Below are 18,764 nucleotides of genomic sequence, written 5' to 3'. Positions count from 1 at the left end.
ATCCGGGAAGTCTTAACTGTTCTGAGGGTTCTGAATCCGTTTGAGAATCTGTAATAAGCAGTAGACTCTCCTGAGAACAAGCGAATGCACAGATGCACAAAATTTGGAATGGAGGCCATGCCAAGGTCACAGACCCTCTGGAGCATCTACAGATTCCCTAAGGGAAGAGAACTCTGGTGTTTAAAAGAAGCAGGAAATAGACTCCATGAGAATTTAACACTTCCTTTTATCTGTTCACAATTGGTTGCCAGTTCCCTGGAGTTCCCTACTGCTGGGAAAAGGGAGTGTGTGGGTTCAGAGAGGTGCCGTAGCTTGGAGCCATAGTTTTCAGTGGGAAAAGGAAGAGGAAAAGAAAGAAGACAATGAGAAGTGTTGCTGAGACCCATACATTTTTGTGGCCATAATAAGAATTTCTAAAAACTCTGTAAGTCTGACTTAGCAACATTATTATACTGTCACCCAGCCTGAATGTTCAAGCTGACAATTTGCTGCGAGTTCTTTCACTTCTTTTTCTCCTTCCTTCTGGAACCATGCATATTTTGCCTTAAGAGAACAAGGTGATGATATAAAAGAAGGATGTGTATGTGTGTGTGTGTTTCTGTGTTTACATATGTGTGTGTGTGTATCAATGAAGAAAACATTTGAAAACACTAAATGTCTGCAGTATGAGAGGCTTCTTACTAGGACACTCAGGTGAGTGTTTGGGAATCTACCAATCAATGGAGAATCAACCAATCTAGCCTAACAATATGTCTTTGCTATTTGCAAGATTTGCAGTCTACTTAAGGATCTCAGGAATGCATTGACCAGCCTTACATCCTTGAGGCCTGTGTGGGCAGCAAGTACCTTATACTACTGTAAGTCACATAGCATCTGTCTTTCTCTCCCTGCGGTGGAGCTTATGCTTGCACAAAGCTCTTAAGCAGCTGCTTCTCAGATGCTCAGAAGACAGTGGATCTTGGGTCTGCACTCCAAAAGCAAGAGACAAAAAAGGCCCAAAAAAATAACCAATGCCTACAGGTTAGTCTTTTGTTAGGTTCATGATCAGTCAATTTACCTGTTTATTGCATAAGAGTAAGCTCGTCAGAGGTTCAAATTTCAGCTTTATGAGACCAATTAGCTCCATTTTCTTTCATAGCCAAGAGAGATCCTCCTCCCAAAGAATTCAGAATCATGGGTCCCAAGATCACAGTAGTGAGGATGTCACCCACCAGCCTGGCTGTCCTTGAGTCCCACTCATCTCCATCAGGAATTCCAGCCCAAAATCTCATGAATTCCTTGTCAAGGTTACAAAGCGGCTGGGACGTAAAGTAGGACCGCAACACAAGCAGCATGGTAGGAAGGATGCTGGACTTACACTGAGGAGAGCTGGGATTTCTGCAGAGAGCTCCCATTCATCTGGTCAGGCCCTGGCCCCCTGCCCCCGAGCCTCAGTGTCTTCTCTAAAAAAAATTAGGCAGCTAGACCAAGCCAGGTATGCAACTCAGTTGCCTAAGGTAACACAACCATGGAAAGGGAGCTTAGTGTGTGACCATAGGAAGTGGAGGGGTAGGTGGGTTCTGATTTGAAACTAGGAAATACATGACCCGTCTGAGGTCATTCAAATTTAAATTTTAAAGTGCTTTTACATTTTTAACTTGCATCTTGGAAATAAATTTAGATGTTAAAAATGTTGCATAAATAGCACACAGGTACACCTATGTTCATGGCAGCATTATTCACAATAGCCAAAAGGTGGAAGCAACTCAAGTGTCCATCAATAGATGAATGGATAAACAAAATGTGTTATACAAGGCGGAATATTCAACCTTAAAAAGGAAGGAAATTCTGACACATTCCACAACATGATAAACCTTGAAGACACTGTGCTTAAGTAAAATAAGCCAGGCACAAACGGTCAAATACCGTGTGATTCCACTTAAATAACCTAGTTCAAGAAATCAAATTCATAAAGACAGAAAGTAGAAAGGTGGATGCCGGGGCTGGGGAGTGGGGACTGGAAAGTTATTGTGTAGTAGGTACAGAATTTCAGTTTGAGATGATCAAAAAGTTCTGGTAATGGATAGTAGTGATAGTTGCACAATGTGAGTATACTTAATATCACTGAACTATTCACTTAAAAATCATTACAGTTGAAAATTTGATGTTATATATATTTTATCACAATAAAAATCATTACTTTAAAAATAGCAGAGTTTCCATATGCCTTTTATTCAGCTTCCCCGAAGTTAACATCTTAGGTAACCATAGCAAAATTACCAAAGCCAGGAAATAAACATTGATATAATACTATTAGCTAATCTACAGGACTTATTCAAAATTTTCCAGTTGTCCCGCTAGTGTCCTTTTTTCTGATCCAGGTTCCAATCCAAAATATGATTGTATTTAATAGTTATGTCTCATTAGTTTCCTCTAATTTGGAAAAGTTCTGCAGCTCTTCTTTGTCGTTTATGAACATGATGACTTTGAAGAGTACTGGGCTGGGCGCGGTGGCTCACGCCTGTGATCCCAGCACTTTGGGAGGGAGGCCGAAGCAGGCAGATCACGAGGTCAGAAGATCGAGACTATTCTGACTAACACGGTGAAACTCCATCTCTACTAAAAATGTAAAAAATTAGCTGGGTGTGGTGGCGGACGCCTGTAGTCCCAGCTACTCAGGAGGCTGAGGCAGGAGAATGGTGTGAACCTGGGAGGCAGAGCTTGCAGTGAGCAAAGATCGTGCCACTGTACTCCAGCATGGGCGACAGAGCGAGACCCCGACTCAAAGCATAATAATAAAAATAAAATAAAATAAAATAAAATAAAGAGTACTGGCCAGTTATGAGTTTGTCCGATGGTTCCACCTCACTGAATACACATTATGTATTTTTGGCAAGAAAATCACATGAACTATGTGCCCTTCTTAGTGCATCATAGCATGACTCATCACTAGTGAAGTTAACTTAGATTGCTTGGGTAAAGTGGTCTCTGCCAGGTTTCTCCACTATAAAGATACATTTCTCATTGTTTATTATATTTCACCTATTAATTTTAGCATCTATTGTAGATGTCTGCCAGCCACAATTATATTATTACTGTGACATTTTCTGAATGATGATATTCAATGTCCATCATTTCTTCTACATTTATTAATGGGAATTCCACTGTAAGGAAGAGTTTTCCCTGCTCCTCAATTTATATTTAATTTCTTCTTTAAAAAAACACTAAAACAAGCCAGAATCGTGGTAAAATATGTTCCTGTAATACCCACTGGCCCTTCACAACTCCACATTTTCTCTCTAGTGTTAAAAATTCTAAGTTCTAGGTCAGATACAGTGGCTCACACCTGTAATCCCAGCACTTCAGGAGGTCAAGGCGGGCAGATCACTTGGGATCAGGAGTTCAAGACCAGTCTGGCCAAAATAGCGAAACCCGGTCTCTACTAAAAATACAAAAATTAGCCAGGTGTGGAGGTAGGTGCTACTCAGGAGGCTGAGGCAGGATAATTGCTTGAACCCAAGAGGCAGAGGTTGCAGTGAGCCAAGATCGTGCCACTGCACTCCAGCCTGGGCAAAAGAGTGAGACTCCAAAAAATTAAAAGTAAAAAAAGAAATTATCAGATCCGTAATGCCTCCTGCAATAGGAAACAAAAGGTCAAATTCATACTATCTGGTAGTGTTCAAAGTAGAACGCTTTTGGAAAGCAAAATACAGCACATTTACATTTTCTTCCTCTCCCCTCACTTTTTTTATTTTATTAAATCTTAACATTATCCAGAGTATATCAGCAGGGTTAAGTAGAGAAAACATTTAAGAACCATTAAGCCTGGAATATGCACATGAAATATTTATGTTAAAGTTGCCATGGGGACTGTGGTTTTTAATGAACAGGACCTAAATCACAAAAGCTGCAATGTTCTAAAAAGCTTTTATTCACAGAAAAGACCCCTGGTTATGTTGACTGTTCCTTGAAGATCATCCAGTATCTGCTGCTTTGAGTCCAGGCCTGTCCCCCTGTGCCAGGGATGTCCCTTGAGATCCCTTATCTGAGCTGCTCCAGGATGATGTCATCAGTTGACAGAACCAATATTATTGTAGAGTTTCATGTTAACATAGCCATGAAAGCTGAAGAAATAAAACCTTTTTTTTCAGCTAGCTACTTGTTTCTGTAGTCCATTGCTGAGTAATAAACCAACCCAAAATTTGGTGGTATAAAACAAAAATTTTATTGTACTCGTGAATGTGGCAATTTGTAATCCAGGCAGGGCACATTGGAAATGGCTTGTCTGTGGTCCACAATGTGTGGAGACTCAGTTGAGAAGACTCAGCAGCTAGAGGATGACTGGTATGGCTAGAGTTGGAATCCTCTGAAAGCTTCTTAATATGTGTATTTAACACCCCAAATGGGATGACTTGAAAGCTGCGATCTTCCAGGATTGTCAGGCAAAACACTACACACGCTTCTCAGTGTTGCCTGGGCTTCCTCGTAACATGGCAGCCTGAGAGGAGTTGTACTTCTTAAATTGTAGGTCAGGACTTCAAGAGCAAATGTGTTCCAGGGAACAAGGCACAAGTCAAATGGCCTCTTATGACTTAGATTCAGAAGTCACATGGCATCACTTCCACCATACTTGTAATTAAAGCGATCATGTTTCCCAGATGCAAGGGCTGGAATCATGGACCTCATTTCTTGATATGAGGAGTGTTAAAAAAAAAAAAAAAAAGCTGTGGCTATGACTTTAAACAGTCACACTCTTCAAAATTAAAACACTAGAAAAATACAATTTTTAATAACAGTGAAAAAGAGTCTCTTAAGGTGAATAACCTTCCCTTTCTCCAAAAAGTCTAAGAAACATTCCCCAAGTATCCCTCTGACTATAATAATCTCTCCTTTGGGTTCCCATAGCAGCTTGTCAATAACTCTGCTACAGCACATTCTATTCTAACAATAAAAAGAGTGACTTATGCTTGAGTGCAAGATATTTTTCCAAGCACTTTTCATGCATTATCTCACTTAATTCCCATAATAAAAACATTTTATAAGTAAAAAACCTGAGGACCATGAGGGTTAAATAACTTGCCAAAGGTCATATTGCTGTTACGTGGAAGAGCGAGAATTTAAACCAAGACAATCTGGCTTCAGAACTCATGTTCTTAAATCACTCCACCACAGAGTACTGTTAATATATTGCTGTGGGAAATCTTCCTTCCCTGTGAATTGTGAGCTGTTTGTAGGCTGAGACCATATCATCATTACCTTTGTCTCTCCAGCACCAAACACAGTGCCTGGCTTATGACAAGGAACACAAAAACACACAATAGAAAAATGCACAAAAGAGAATAAGCTAAAATGTCAATAAACATATGAAAAGATGCTCAAACTTTCAAAATAATTAAAAATATTCAAATACGATGACAAAATATTCAAGTAAGATGACTATAAATTGGCTAAAATTAAAATATCTTTAATGTCAATCCAGTGTTACTTAGAGAATGGGAAAATGGGTAATTTTATTCTTATTTACTTTTCAGTGGATCTTGGAATATACAACCTTATAGGGAAACTTTTCTGAAGTATTTATCAAAATAATGAATGTTAATAATCTATGACTTAGAGGTTGAATTCCCAGGATATATCCTACAGGAAAACTCTCATCTATACAAATAGTGATAATCACAAAGCTACTCATCATAGCATTTTTAATAGCAACTTGATTAAGAGATGTAGTTAATGGGCCATAAAATTTATCCTCTAAAAATGTGCAATTCAGTGATCTTTAGTATAGTTGCAAACTTGTGCAATCATTGCCAATATCAAATTTTAGAATATTTTTACTACCCTTAAAATAAATCCTGGACCACTAGCAATCACTCTTCATTTCTGTCTCCTCCCAGCCCCAGGCAACCACTAATCTAATTTCCAGCTCTATAGATTTGTCCATTCTGGACATTTCATATAAAGGAAACGATACAATATAAGATCTTTCTGTCTGGCTTCTTTAACTTAGCATTAAGTTTTCAAGGTTCATCCGTGTTTTTATCATGTATCATTGCTTAATTCCTTTCCATTTAAAATTAGTCTTTGTCTAGTAAGTCCAATATCTGGGCTTCCTCAGAGAGTTTTTATTGTTTTTCCCACTATGTGTGAAGCATATGTTCTTATTTCTTTTTGTGTCTCACAATTTTTCTTGAAAATTTGACATTTTAAATAATATAATATGACAACTTGGAAACCAGATTTACCTCTCCCCAGGTTGCTTGTTGTTGTTTCTAGGTTTTGTTGTTTTCACTGTCACTATTTTTCCTCCACCCCCACCCCCAGTTTTTTTCTTGTGTTTTTTTTTTTACTATTATTACACTTTAAGTTCTGGGGTACATGTGCAGAACATGCAGGCTTGTTACATAGATATACACGTGCCACGGTGGTTTGCCGCACCTATCAACCCATCATCGACATTAAGTATTTCTCCTAATGCTATCCCTCCCCCACTCCCTGAGTGTGATGTTCCCCTCTCTGTGTCCATGTGTTCTCATTGTTCAACTCTCACTTATGAGTGAAAACATGCAGTGCTTGGTTTTTTGTTCCTGTGTTAGTTGGCTGGGAATGATGGTTTAATGAAGCAGTTAATAAGTGTGAGTCTGATAGCATCTGAGTGACAAGGGAAGAACCACTTTGCATAATAATATGTAGAGTGTGTGTGTGTGTGTGTGTAAGCAAAGAAGAAGATCTAAAACTCACTCATTTTACTATTAAGTAAATAATCATTTGCTCTTGCAAGTAGGTAGGCCTAGAGGGAAAAAAAGATCCATGTCCCTGCAAAGGACATGAACTCATCCTTTTTTATGGCTGCATAGTATTCCATGGTGTACACATGCCACATTTTCTTTATCCAGTCTATCGTTGATGGACATTTGAGTTGGTTCCAAGTCTTTGCTATTGCAGAACTTAAATAAACTTACAAGAAAAAAAAAAATCAAAGAGTGGGCAAAGGACACGAGCAGACACTTCTCAAAGGAAGATACTTATGCAGCCAACAAACATATGAATAAAAGCACACCATCATTGGTCATTAGAGAAATGCAAATCAAAACCACAATGAGATACCATCTCACACCAGTGAGAATAGCGATCATTAAAAAGCCAGAAAACAACAGATGCTGAAGAGGATGTGGAGAAATAGGAATGCTTTTACACTGTTGGTGGGAGTGTAAATTAGTTCAACCATTGTGGAAGACAGTGTGGCAATTCCTCAAGGATCTAGAACCGGAAATACCATTTGATCCAGCAATCCCATTACTGGGTATATACCCAAAGGATTATAAATCATTCTACTATAAAGACACATGCACACATATGTTTATTGCTATTTGTTTATTTAATGTCTTTCTGGACTAATTCTGCAAAGTCTGTAATTTCTATAATGTGCCATTGAATCTGCTTGGTTAACTTAATAGTTAGCCAATGACAGGACAGAGGTTTTCTTAAAGACCTTGAATCAATGCGGCTTTGTTTTTTTTTTTTTTTACCGTTTGCTGAGGGGCTCTGTTGTACATATTGGGACATATCCTCAATGCTCAAGCAGGCAGTTTGAAACTCTGCTATGGCCTTCACCTCCTGTTTTTAAAGAGACTTAAAGTCAACTAAAGATGAGCACTTAGAGCCTTCTTCGGTATTTCCTGGTTGTGTGTACAGCTCTGCCCATGTGTGTGGCCTTCTAAGTGTCCAGGAATATATTACAGCTTTGTAAAGCCTTCTATGGACATCTTATTCTTTAGATTCTTTTACAAAGGTTTTTGTCCAGCCTTTTATTTGTCCCAGTTCATATTGCTACTTCAGGAAATTGCAACCTTAAAAATTTGCCACTGATTATTTTTGACAAATTCCCTGGGGAGTAGGGCTTTTCCAACTGAGCAAACCCTGGGACAGATCAAATAACAACAAATCCTATAAATGGAACTTTTCCAGATAGCTTCCAGGCTATTATTTATGGACAGGGCTTTTTAAATAACTCTAAACCCAGTCCTCACCCTCTAGTGTCTATTTGGCTACTGGTTTTCCCAGTTGCTGTGGTTGTGAGGATGTTCGTGTTCAAAGATGCTGCAGAGCTATGGAGAAGAGGATGGTCATAGAGCAATTTAAAATAGCACACAGGTTGCCATTATCACTGAGATTCAACCTTTTTATTGAATAAACTTCAGGTTGCTGCAAGCCTCTTGTTAATTTCCAGTGTTCTGAATAAGTTGATTTGGCAATTTTTTCCAAAGTTCTCTTTGCTTTTCTGTAACAGTAGATTCTTGAAGGTTCTTACTCTATTATACCTGAAGTTCCCCCACCCCAACACACAGCATTATCTTTGAATGTAAAAAAATGGAAACATCTTAATATGCATCAATAATGGAAAGTCTAAATAAGTCATGGTATATCCCATGTAATGGAATAATATGCAGCCATTCAAAAGAAGAAAGTAGTCTGGGTGTTGAAGTAATATGTACCATAAACCCCATGACACATGTTTACCTGCGTAACAAACCTTCACATGTACCCCCAAACCCAAAATACAAATTTGAAAAAAGGAGTTAATAAGTGGAAGTCTGATAGCATCTGAGTGACAAGGGAAGGGAAGAACCACTTTGCATAATAATATGTAGAGAGAGAGTGTGTGTGTATGTGTGTGTGTGTGTGTGTATGTAAGCAAAGAAGATCTAAAACTCACTCATTTTACTATTAAGGAAATAATCATTTGCTCTTGCAAGTAGGTAGGCCTAGAGGGAAAAAAAAAAAAAAAAAAAAAAAAAAGGATAGCCTAACTCCAACACTGCCAAAAAAGAAAACATGAAGAATTTTTACTTTGTTATTTGTACTTTTCAGTTTTCTAAATTTACTCTATACTTCCTTTATATTAAAAATAAAATAATAATGATAAATATTCTTTAAGAAATATTTGAGCCACACTGAGGTTCTATATGATTTAAAAATCTCAAATTGGCTCCATCTGTGTTATAAAACCTTTCTATCAAATCTGCTTCCCTTTTCTTCCAAACACTGGATGACAACACACATACCAAAACTTACAATAGCAAATACTTTGAGTAGTGGTATGCTTTTTGATTTAGGGACTCTTTTGAGAATCTGATGAAACCATGTGTCCTATTTCCCAAAAAAAGTACATATTTACATTATTTGTCCATAATTTGTAAGCATTCAATTAAATTAATTAATCAGGTTAAGAACTGCAAACAGCATGTCTTCATCAATGTGAAGACAGGTGGAGAAAAGCAAGAGATCTGGGAACTTCAAGGCCCTGTATTTATACAGAAGAGAAAAAGATGCCCAGAGAGGAAACCACTTGCTCTTAATCATACTGATGGTAACAGACATGAGCCACATCCAGGCCTCCAAACTCCCAGGTCAAGGCTCTTCTCACCAAGTTACCTTGAATCATAGAATGAATGACTGGCCTGTTTAGGTTCTCCAAAACTCTTACAGGCCCCGTGCCAAAGATAAGCTCTCATTACTGTGACTTCTCTGATTGGCTCTGACCTGATTTCAAGGATCCTTGAGATGGGAAGATAGAGGGAAACCAAACCTGCCATTCAACTGGTATTTACTAAATTTAGATGTTCACACTGTGCTCAGCCTGATAAGAGGCACCAAGAGGTCACAGAAAAAGCCCAAGACACAGACAAACAGTTGAAAGTCTGTCACAGACAGCTATGAAGACATGACTAGAAAACATCGCAGTGTAATTCTGGAGCAACCAGGTGATACCTGGAGTATGCACGCTAGTCCAAGGAGAACAAGGAGAATCTGATGCAGGTGTGAATGTAAAGGCAAGGCTCCATGGAAAAGGAGAGGGAATCAAAGGATGTGCAGAAAGTTAAAAAATAGGGGAAAGAATAGAAGGTATTTGGGGAACAGGAGGAGAGTGGACACCACATGAACAAAGGCAAGGAGAAGGGAAGGAGGACATTGATAGGGAAATAGAGAACCAGGTCTGACAAGAGGTTTGCCAGTGGTTTTCTTGAATACTTCCCTACCCCAGGGAGCCCTTGCAAGCAGCCCCAGCTTTGGTGCCCCTCTCCCTGGGCCAACCCCAGAAGCTAACTATGCCTGTGTCTGCTTGACTCTCCACAGCTTCCCTTTGCTGAAGGTCTGTACCACTTTTATCACAATGGCCTTGCAAAGGCCAAGAGAAGACGCAGCCTACACCACCAGCAGCAGCTGGAGAGAGACCCCAGGGTGAGTGTTCCCCAGAAGCCTGCCTTCCAATCTCTGCTGCCATAGCTGAGCCCACCGAGGAGGTGTGGAGGGGCTGGCCAGGGATTTTGAAGTAAAGGCACTTAATGTACTATAACAGGGCAAATGGATGCTTTGCAGAGTCATACCAGGGACTCTCTGTTCCTCTATCTGTGCATAATAAATAATCACAGGCCCCTTTGTATGGCTGGAGGAAGAGGAAATCGGGATACCACCCTTTTACTGGCTATCTTCTCCTGAGTTATTACTGAGTGAGGACTTCGGGTTGCCTGGGAACATGTTTTGGCCTGTGATGGATGGGAAGACACCAAGCAGTTTAATGAGTCATTTTACGGAAGGTTTCTACTGGTGAATCCACATGCTCAGAAGAGGTTGCCATGCCCCATGTTGTGAAAGGAAAGAATGAGGGAGCCAGTGAGTGAGCAGCTCACAGCAGGCAGTGGACTTCTCAGTATCCATGCATGACTGTGACCATAAGACTATCTCAGCCTTTCTTCTTATCCTGTATTTTCTAGCACTGATCTAATTTACCTTCGTGTCTCAGCTGTCTACTTGATATTCATCACTCACATTATTTTAATCTTCAATCTTTACCTTACTCTTGGACTCCAGGTTCCATTTCCTACTTCCTCTGATGGCTCAGATTCAACTTTCCCGCAATCAAACATATCATCTTAGCAACAAAGTGGCTTCTCTGCCAGTGTTTCCACTTCTTACCTTTCAGAATAGGACCTTTAGTAATCATATTTTCCACCATCCCCCATACCTACACACTCATCAAATTGGGTAGATTCTGATTTCTGTTACATTAATCACTAAGAAGGAAAGTATGTAATAACTCAGAGAAGTTGCTTTCTGTACATTGAAGGCAGTATAACCTCTTCCTCAGGACTCTCAGGGACCAGCTGATGAAAGGCGTGTCAGATGTTTGAGTTAAGGATTTTCACAGGAGATTTCTTTTGAGCTGATAGAATCTGAAAACTCATTCTTGTGGGGCTTTTCATGTGAACATTTCTCTGGGTTTAATTTGGGCTTCAATTAGGAATTCAGATAAAACAGTCTCTCAGCAGATTGCCAAATGACAGGCCACAGGCAATTTTTTCTTTAACTTCTCAAGAGTTCCCACCTTCCCTAAAGAGGATTTTCTGCTCTAGGAAGCCACTTTACTTTTGCAGTAACAATTAAGCTGCCTGTGCTGCCAGCCAATGCCAACTATTCTTAAAGTATCTGTCATAGAAGCTGGCACCAAGACATAAGGGAGAAGCTCTCTACTCTGTGTGGTAACAACCTTGGCCTCGGCTATACCAATACATTGCCTGGGGATGCCCTTGGGCAGCCATATGGACAGGGATCTTGTCCTGAACCCAAGGTGGGCACCAGTAGACAAAGATCACTCTGGTGCACCGTGACATTGGTCTTCCCTACACTTCAACCCTATGCCGTAACCTTGCCATTTATGGCCAATTGTTTTCCTTTTAGTTATATATTTTCTTAAAAGTCTCATTGGCTTCTCTTCTTCCATGATTAAAAGCATTGCTCCAAGATTACTCAGAAACATATAAACTGGGGGCAGAAGGAAAGAGATACTTAAAAGGCTTGCGCTGGGAAAGAGAACTGAGGAACAGTAGAACTCAAAAGTCACGGGTCAGAGAGACTATTTAGCACCACTGGCCTGAGCTTTTCCCATTCTAGCACATATGATCTCTAAAATGCTGATTCTTGAAGTGTACAGTGACATTTTTTAAATAGAAAATGGGACTGATTGGGTAATAATAAAAAGAGGAGATCAGGCACTGGCGATTCTGATCATTTGTCTTTCTCCTCAAAATATTATCTATTATCACCAAAAAGGGTGTCTATTTCCCCTTCATTACCTATTATAAGGGTCCAGGTAGCCAATTGCCTCTACCTGGTAGTTGTAACCATCTGCCCTGCCCATGAAGACCAACAGAAAATGGCAGAGAAACTAAAGAAGATCAAGTTTCCTATACCTTTTCTCTATCTTGTCATCAAGGTTAAATGTTGGGGATGTTGTCAATAATAAACTCATTCTAGGAAGCACAAAAATCTCGTAATTCTTTGCAAAATGAAAAAAAAAACTGCTAACAATGACTGCCTTTTTCCAAAATATTGGATTAAGGTCTGAGTCTTTCCTGCATGATGTTCTTGTGGTTGTCTAATTTTGGCATCTGCTGATGGAAAAATAGAGTGGCAACTATTCTGAAACAAAAATCGTTGACTGTGAACAGTGCAAGAACAGTAAACTAAAGATTCTGCCTTGTGGATTTATAGATGTTAAACCAAAGGGTAAACAAGTCTAGTGTAGGAATACCCCAGTTTGGGGGTTCTCAAACACATTCAAACAGGTTGCAAAAAGAAAAGTAAATGAAAGTATAGAAAGAAAAGGAGAAGGGCCAAGTAGCCAGAATGAGGTCCAGGCTTTCAAGTCTTATACAGATGTTGCAAGTTATGCTTTATAAATGCAGAGTTTAAGAGTAAGTTGTTTTGTCATTTCCTGAAATGTACTGTCTCCTAGAACTGCTAACTTTAACTACGATTGCAGCCCCAACCCCCAGCTTCCTTCTCCTTCCTGTCCCTGCACCACTTCCCAGCCTCTCTCACTCACTGTCTACAGGTTTGTGGTAAGAAACACAAAGCCCAGGGAGGTTGGTCTGAGCTGCTACTCACTTTCAGGGCTTCATCTACTGAGGTAGCTTTTTGACCAAAGAGCTCCAAGCTCTGCTATCAACCCAAGAAATAAAAAAGAAAAAGGTAGAAACCCAAGATAGTTAGTTTTTGGCTTTTTTTGACTTCAGACCAGAAATTTCAACGATGCTTGTCTCTCATGTAACAACTAATTTTTAAATTTAAAGGTAAGCAGAAAAAAAAAAAAGACAAGAAAGAGCTAAAGTGCTACTTTCCATATGTTCATCCTTGTTCATCAATATGCAGACAATAGCTAGGAAAACAGATTCTGATGTAGACTGTGTTAAAGATGTTCTCTTCTCTTTCCAATTCTTCCTGCTAAAAGGTTAGCTGACTGCTGAGTATCATCATTTAGATGCTAAAAAGCAAAAATTGTGTCTTGTTTATTTCTGTAATATCTTTGCACAGTGCAGTTCTGAGCATATACTAGATACTCAGGAAATGACTGAGCATGTCAAATGAATGAATGATTATTATTTTTTCTTCAGGGTTTTAAACCATGGAATAATATTGCCTTTCTCATCTTATATTTTCCTCCCTATCCCAAAATGTGTCTCCATTAGGAAATAAAAGTACTATATAGTCTTTTCCCTAGCGCCTCTTTTACATACGTTTTTAATTGTGGGTAATAGAAACCAATGACTGTTTCATTACTTCCAAGTTTTATCACAAAGAATCCCATGAAGAACCAGTTCTTAATTTCCAAAGCCCAATCTGCCTTCTTCCTAATCACATTCACAGTCGTGGTACAGGCACCAAAGCAGGACATTGTGTCTGGAAGATTTTGATAACGAAATAATGTGAAGAGATAATAAATCAATTCAACACTGGAATGAAATAATAGAACTAAAAATACCTTCTCAACATCAGGGTCAAAAACAAATATTTTGTGCCCAAAAGCTCTGTAAGATTTGTTAAACATTAGCTAGAACAATACCAACAAATCTTAAAGCCAAACCTATCTTCAGTCCCTGGTCAACATATCAAAACCTCATAAATTCTACAAGTACTGGAAAAGCTTCTGAAGAGTGGATTTATTTAAGATAATATTTGCTTCCCAGCTCTGTCAAACCATACTTGTACATCTGAAATAGAATATTAAAGTGAAATATATTTTTAAAACATGAAGGACTCATCATTCTATGAGTAACACACACTAGTCTTTTGGAAGCAAAATAATTTTATTTTAAAAAAGCTGAAATTCATTTCTTGAGAGAGGTTATATTTGATTGGAGAATTAAAAACATTTATTTCCTTTACTAGGCAATTTTATTAGACCACACAATTATTCCTCAGTCGTTTTTAAACATGTTTCAGTTTTACAAATCAGAAACTTCTATCAGTCCAATAAACACTTTCCTTGCTTCTCTCATCTCAAAGAATGGATGATATTTCCTTTGTGTTCTATATTTGGAAGCTGTATCTTTCTAGCTTCTTTCTTATCCAAATGTATCCACATGTTTAAAAACCATAGAAGGCAGCCACACGGTCTGGTTGTGATCTATATTTGTTCTTTAAGGGTTTATTCTTGAATATGTTTGTGGAATTTTCAAGATACTGCCAATAACCCACAAAAATTAGCTTCACTGGGTCATATAATCACTTCAGAAATCTCATAATACCACTGGAGCAAAAGAAAAGTTTCCTATTCTTTAAAATTAACTGGACATGATTTATATGATTTGTGTGTATTGTGGCCAAACTGTTCTTTCCTTTCAATTATAGTAGTTAACTATTTGATTACGTATTATAAATTAAAAGGGAAGAGAAGGGAAAATGCTGTTACCTTTTGGAAAGCCTGTTGACTTTTTTCTTTCTTTCTTTCTTTCTTTTTTTTTTTTTTCTGAGATAGTCTCACTCTGAGAATTATAGAGCAGGAAGAGTCTTAAGGAAACACTGATTCAGCCCTTGACCTTGAAGCATTAAAATACAGTTTTACCACTGAGGCAAAATAGACCCAGAGAGAGAGAAGGTGACTTCCCTGGGGCCACGCAGCTATAATTGATAGAAAGAAAATAAAACTCATGACTCCTCCCAATATGAAGTCTGATTTAAGTAAAAAGCTAAGTGAGAATTGATATTGCTTATGAACTTGTCATTCTTTAAACAATTGTTTGCACTAATTAGTCACTGAATTTTCTCAATTAAAAATAATATGGTGAAAAGAAGTGAAGTTACATCCTAAGTTCATGTCACTTACGTGAATTCAATGAGCTCAGCTGTAAGTGGAAAAGTGAAAAAGAAGAGGGAAATACAAAGGGTGGCACTTGAGCTCACTATTCTGCTCAATTTACTTATGCCCTGGAGTGGCCTTGAACTGAAGGCAACTGAGTATGCAGTTGGCCTTGGTTCCCTGGTGACCCTCACAGTGGAAGCATTTCACCTTTCTGGGGGAGAGCCTGCAGCATTTAAAGATAATGCTTTTGAGACAAAATATTTCCTAACGCAAGCTGACTTCTTCATCAGCTGTGAGAACAATGGGACACGACCAGGTTCCATTATGAAAGGGAAATTCCACACTTGTGATGTATTGAGACACATATCAGTTAAGTTAATTTTAACCATGCATAAGTTCCACTTTGCACGCTTTAGAATTCACTCCCTAAAGTGTGATTCTTCTAGGAAAAATTTAACAAAGATGGGGTCTTCATTTTGGATTTCCCAGAAACAGACTCTGAGATGCAGAGTTGTGTGCCAGAGACTTCTTAGAGAGCAAGGAAGAGAACATTGGGCAAAGGGAGAAGCTGAGCAAATGTGCTTGCAACAGGGGCCTCAGTCAGTTTTACAGGAAACTTAGAAACAGGGGTGGCCCTTTAGAGTTACCCCAGTGTGAGGCAAAGGGATCAGGCTTTTGTGCCCCCATAATGACCAGTTATTGGCATGGGCACTCCCTCGAAGGAAACATAGTCTTAGGTAAATTACCTCCTGCTACCAAAGGCAATTCTCAGTGAAAGAAACTGAGCCACATTTAGCAGCTGGAGGAAATGTGTAAGGGCACTAAAGAGGAAATGTGGGGAGTGCACCACAGTTTTCATTACACCTGCCATGCCCGCTTCACTCAACTTGTCTGTAAACTCACATTTGATTCAAGAGGCATTTTCTGGGAGCCAGTTCCAAGCACGGATCATCCCCAAGTACATTTAGGAGCATGAAAATGAAGTATACACCTCCATCCCTTGAAGGAGCTTACCACCTTGGAGGAGTGCGCTCGGGTCTGCTGTGCTCCATGATCCTCACTTGGTCTAACTCTGACCTCATTAGTTCACCTTTCCTGGCTTGGTGACAGGTCAGTGGAGGAACATGGCATTGTTTCCTGCATTGCCCTTGGGAAGAGCTCAGGCAGTTGCTGGCACTTCTGGAAATGTAAAAAAAAAAAAAAAAAAAAAAAAAAAAAAAATGCCAGTTTACAACCAGACCTGGGAGCACACATTTTCTCCTGAAGTAAGGATATAATGATGCTTCATGCATAGGACAGTGGTTCTCAATGGGGCACAATTTTGTTCCTACGGAACATTTGGCAATGTGTAGTGACAGTTTAGATTGTCACAATGGGTGGGGGTGGGGGGTGCTACTGGCATCTAGTGAGTCAAGGCCAGGGATGCCACTAAATATCCTGAAGGCACAAGACAGCACCACAACAAATAATTATCTGGCCCCAAATGTGAATGGTGCTGAGCGTGAGAGCTCCTGGTGTAGGGGAACAGCCCTAAAGTCGGACAGTCATCACATGATTTCTTCTCTGCCCCTGTCTGCGGTGTGGCCTTACACAGGTTAGTATCTAACTGTTGATGACTCAGCTTCCTCATCTACTAAATAGGACAAGAATTAGCCCACAGGATCAAAGGGTCTTCAGATCAAATGCCCTAAAACAGGTGATGCATTTGTCACTGTGCCTTACTTTTCAATTACTGCAAAACAAATTACCACAAACAAAGCACCTTAAAAGAACACGAAGGTATTATCTCAGCATTTCTATAAATCTAGCACAGCATGGCTGGATTCTCTGGTTAGGGTCTCAGTGGGCTTCAATCAAGGTATTACCCAGACTGGGCACTTTCCTATCTGAAGCCTCTATGGAAGAATTCACTCCAGGCTCCTTCACGCTATCAGCAGAATTTGGTTCCTTGGGGTTGCAGGACTGAGGTCCTCGTTTCCTTGCTGTTGGCCAAGTTTGTGCTCTGCTCTTAGGGTCTCTTGCCTTTCTTTTCTTGTGGCTCCCTTCATCTTCAAGCCATCAAGTTATCAAATTTCAAGTTATCAAATCTTCCTTGCATTTCTCATCTCTCAGACTCTTCCCCTTTGGTTTTTACAGGCTTCACCAGAATCACTCAGATAAACAGAAAAATCTCCCTTTCTTAAGGTCAGCAAAATAAACAAAGTTCTGCCTGATCTTTGACCTTTCTGAAAGAGTGGACATGGCTTCCCAGATCAGGAGCTGTCCCTGCACAGTCCACTTCCCACCCACCCCTGGTGCCCTTTTCCAGAGATTGCATTGAACTAAGAGGGGAAAACATGAATCTGTAGGCACATGAGCTCGACCATATTTTGAACCCAAATAGTGAAGCCAAGAGACCCAAGTAAAGCAGTTTCTGACTTAGCCTCCCATCTGTGGCCAAATTAATTTTTTAGATAACATGCCAAGAGGTCAGCAGGTGTAAACCATTCATGAGTGATGTATGTTGAGAGTTACTTGACAGCATTAGGAAAAGGAGACATGCAATGGGAGAGGTACACATAAGAAGCAGGGCAGAGGTGTCTTCATGGATGCCCCAACCTGTGGGAAAAATTCATCTGTTCTAATCCTCTGCTTTCAGAATGCGGCAGGGAGGACTTCCAGCATCTCCTCTGGGCATTGCAGATATGCCTGGCTTCCCGCCTCAAAGAGCTGCTGCTAGTGCTATAATTAACTATTTGTGGGGAACAGGGGAGAATTATTTACTACAGCTATAGAAAGGCAGAGGGAAAGCTGCTAATGAGTAAGCCTGGTTTTTTCCTAGATGCTGTTTTTTTCTAGATGTTCATTTTTAAATGATGGATACTGTTCGTGCTGTCATGCTTCCTAAAGGAAAAGCGGGGACTCTCTGGGAGGCATCATGCTAGCAAAGCCAGAGATCTCTTGGGAGTTTTAACTCTCTTCGGTAGAATTCTAACAAGCCTTGGTGTAGAGAAAAGTTAACATGGAGAAAATTGGTGGCTCTGTATCATCTTTACAATTCACAAGGTGAAGAATCTCTAATCGTGGGCTAGCAAACCTTTAGGACTTCCTGGGAAAAATCTTAGATGTTTGAAGGGCAAAATTCTCCTGATCTGCCTCGCCTGATTCCCTCCCCAATCTTCCCCAAGATGCAAAAGGAAATGCATTTACATATCCAAAATGCCTCTATTATATCTTCTCAAAATGATTTTATGTTTATGCTTATTAAATTCACAATGTAACTCTCTTATCTAGTTGTTGGCTAGCAAACCAGCATTCATTCAGCAAATCGTTACTGAGCCCAGAGTATGTACTGGGCTCTCCTCTGCATACTGAAATATAACAGTGAATAAGACATAGCTGTCCTCCCAGGGGGCTTGTATGCTAGTGGCGATGAAGGAGAGAAACAAAAAACAGATGACCAAACAATTGTATAACTAGTGGTCAAAATGCTCTGATAATGAGTAGAGCAGAGTATGGGAAGAGCCATAGAGGGGTGCTTCTATTTTATAAAAAGCATCCAGGGTCGGCTAGTCTGGGAAAGTGGCATTTAAATATAGACCTGAAGGAGATGAGGAAGGTATCCATGTGGATATCTGGAGAAAGGGCACTCCAGAAAGAGGAACCA

General features: G+C 39.6%; 1 protein-coding gene across 3 annotated transcripts in view; it reads left to right on the top strand.

Annotated features, from left to right (window-relative positions):
- The window catches only part of PCSK2 (proprotein convertase subtilisin/kexin type 2), a 249,377-nt gene that overhangs the window by 21,398 nt on the left and 209,215 nt on the right, over positions 1-18,764 (top strand). For 2 of the 3 annotated variants that reach the window (XM_010381469.2, XM_010381468.2), the window contains one exon: positions 10,114-10,218. The exons of the other annotated variant lie outside the window; for it this stretch is intronic. In XM_010381469.2, coding sequence (XP_010379771.1) covers positions 10,114-10,218 — 105 coding nt within the window. The remainder of the gene's footprint in view (positions 1-10,113; positions 10,219-18,764) is intronic. 3 annotated transcript variants of the gene reach the window in all.

The sequence above is a fragment of the Rhinopithecus roxellana genome, chromosome 13 (genome assembly GCF_007565055.1).
Source record: "Rhinopithecus roxellana isolate Shanxi Qingling chromosome 13, ASM756505v1, whole genome shotgun sequence".
NCBI classification, from domain to species: Eukaryota; Metazoa; Chordata; class Mammalia; order Primates; family Cercopithecidae; genus Rhinopithecus; species Rhinopithecus roxellana.
The sequence above is the reverse complement of the archived record's forward strand: the minus strand, read 5'-3'. Positions and strand labels throughout refer to the sequence as shown.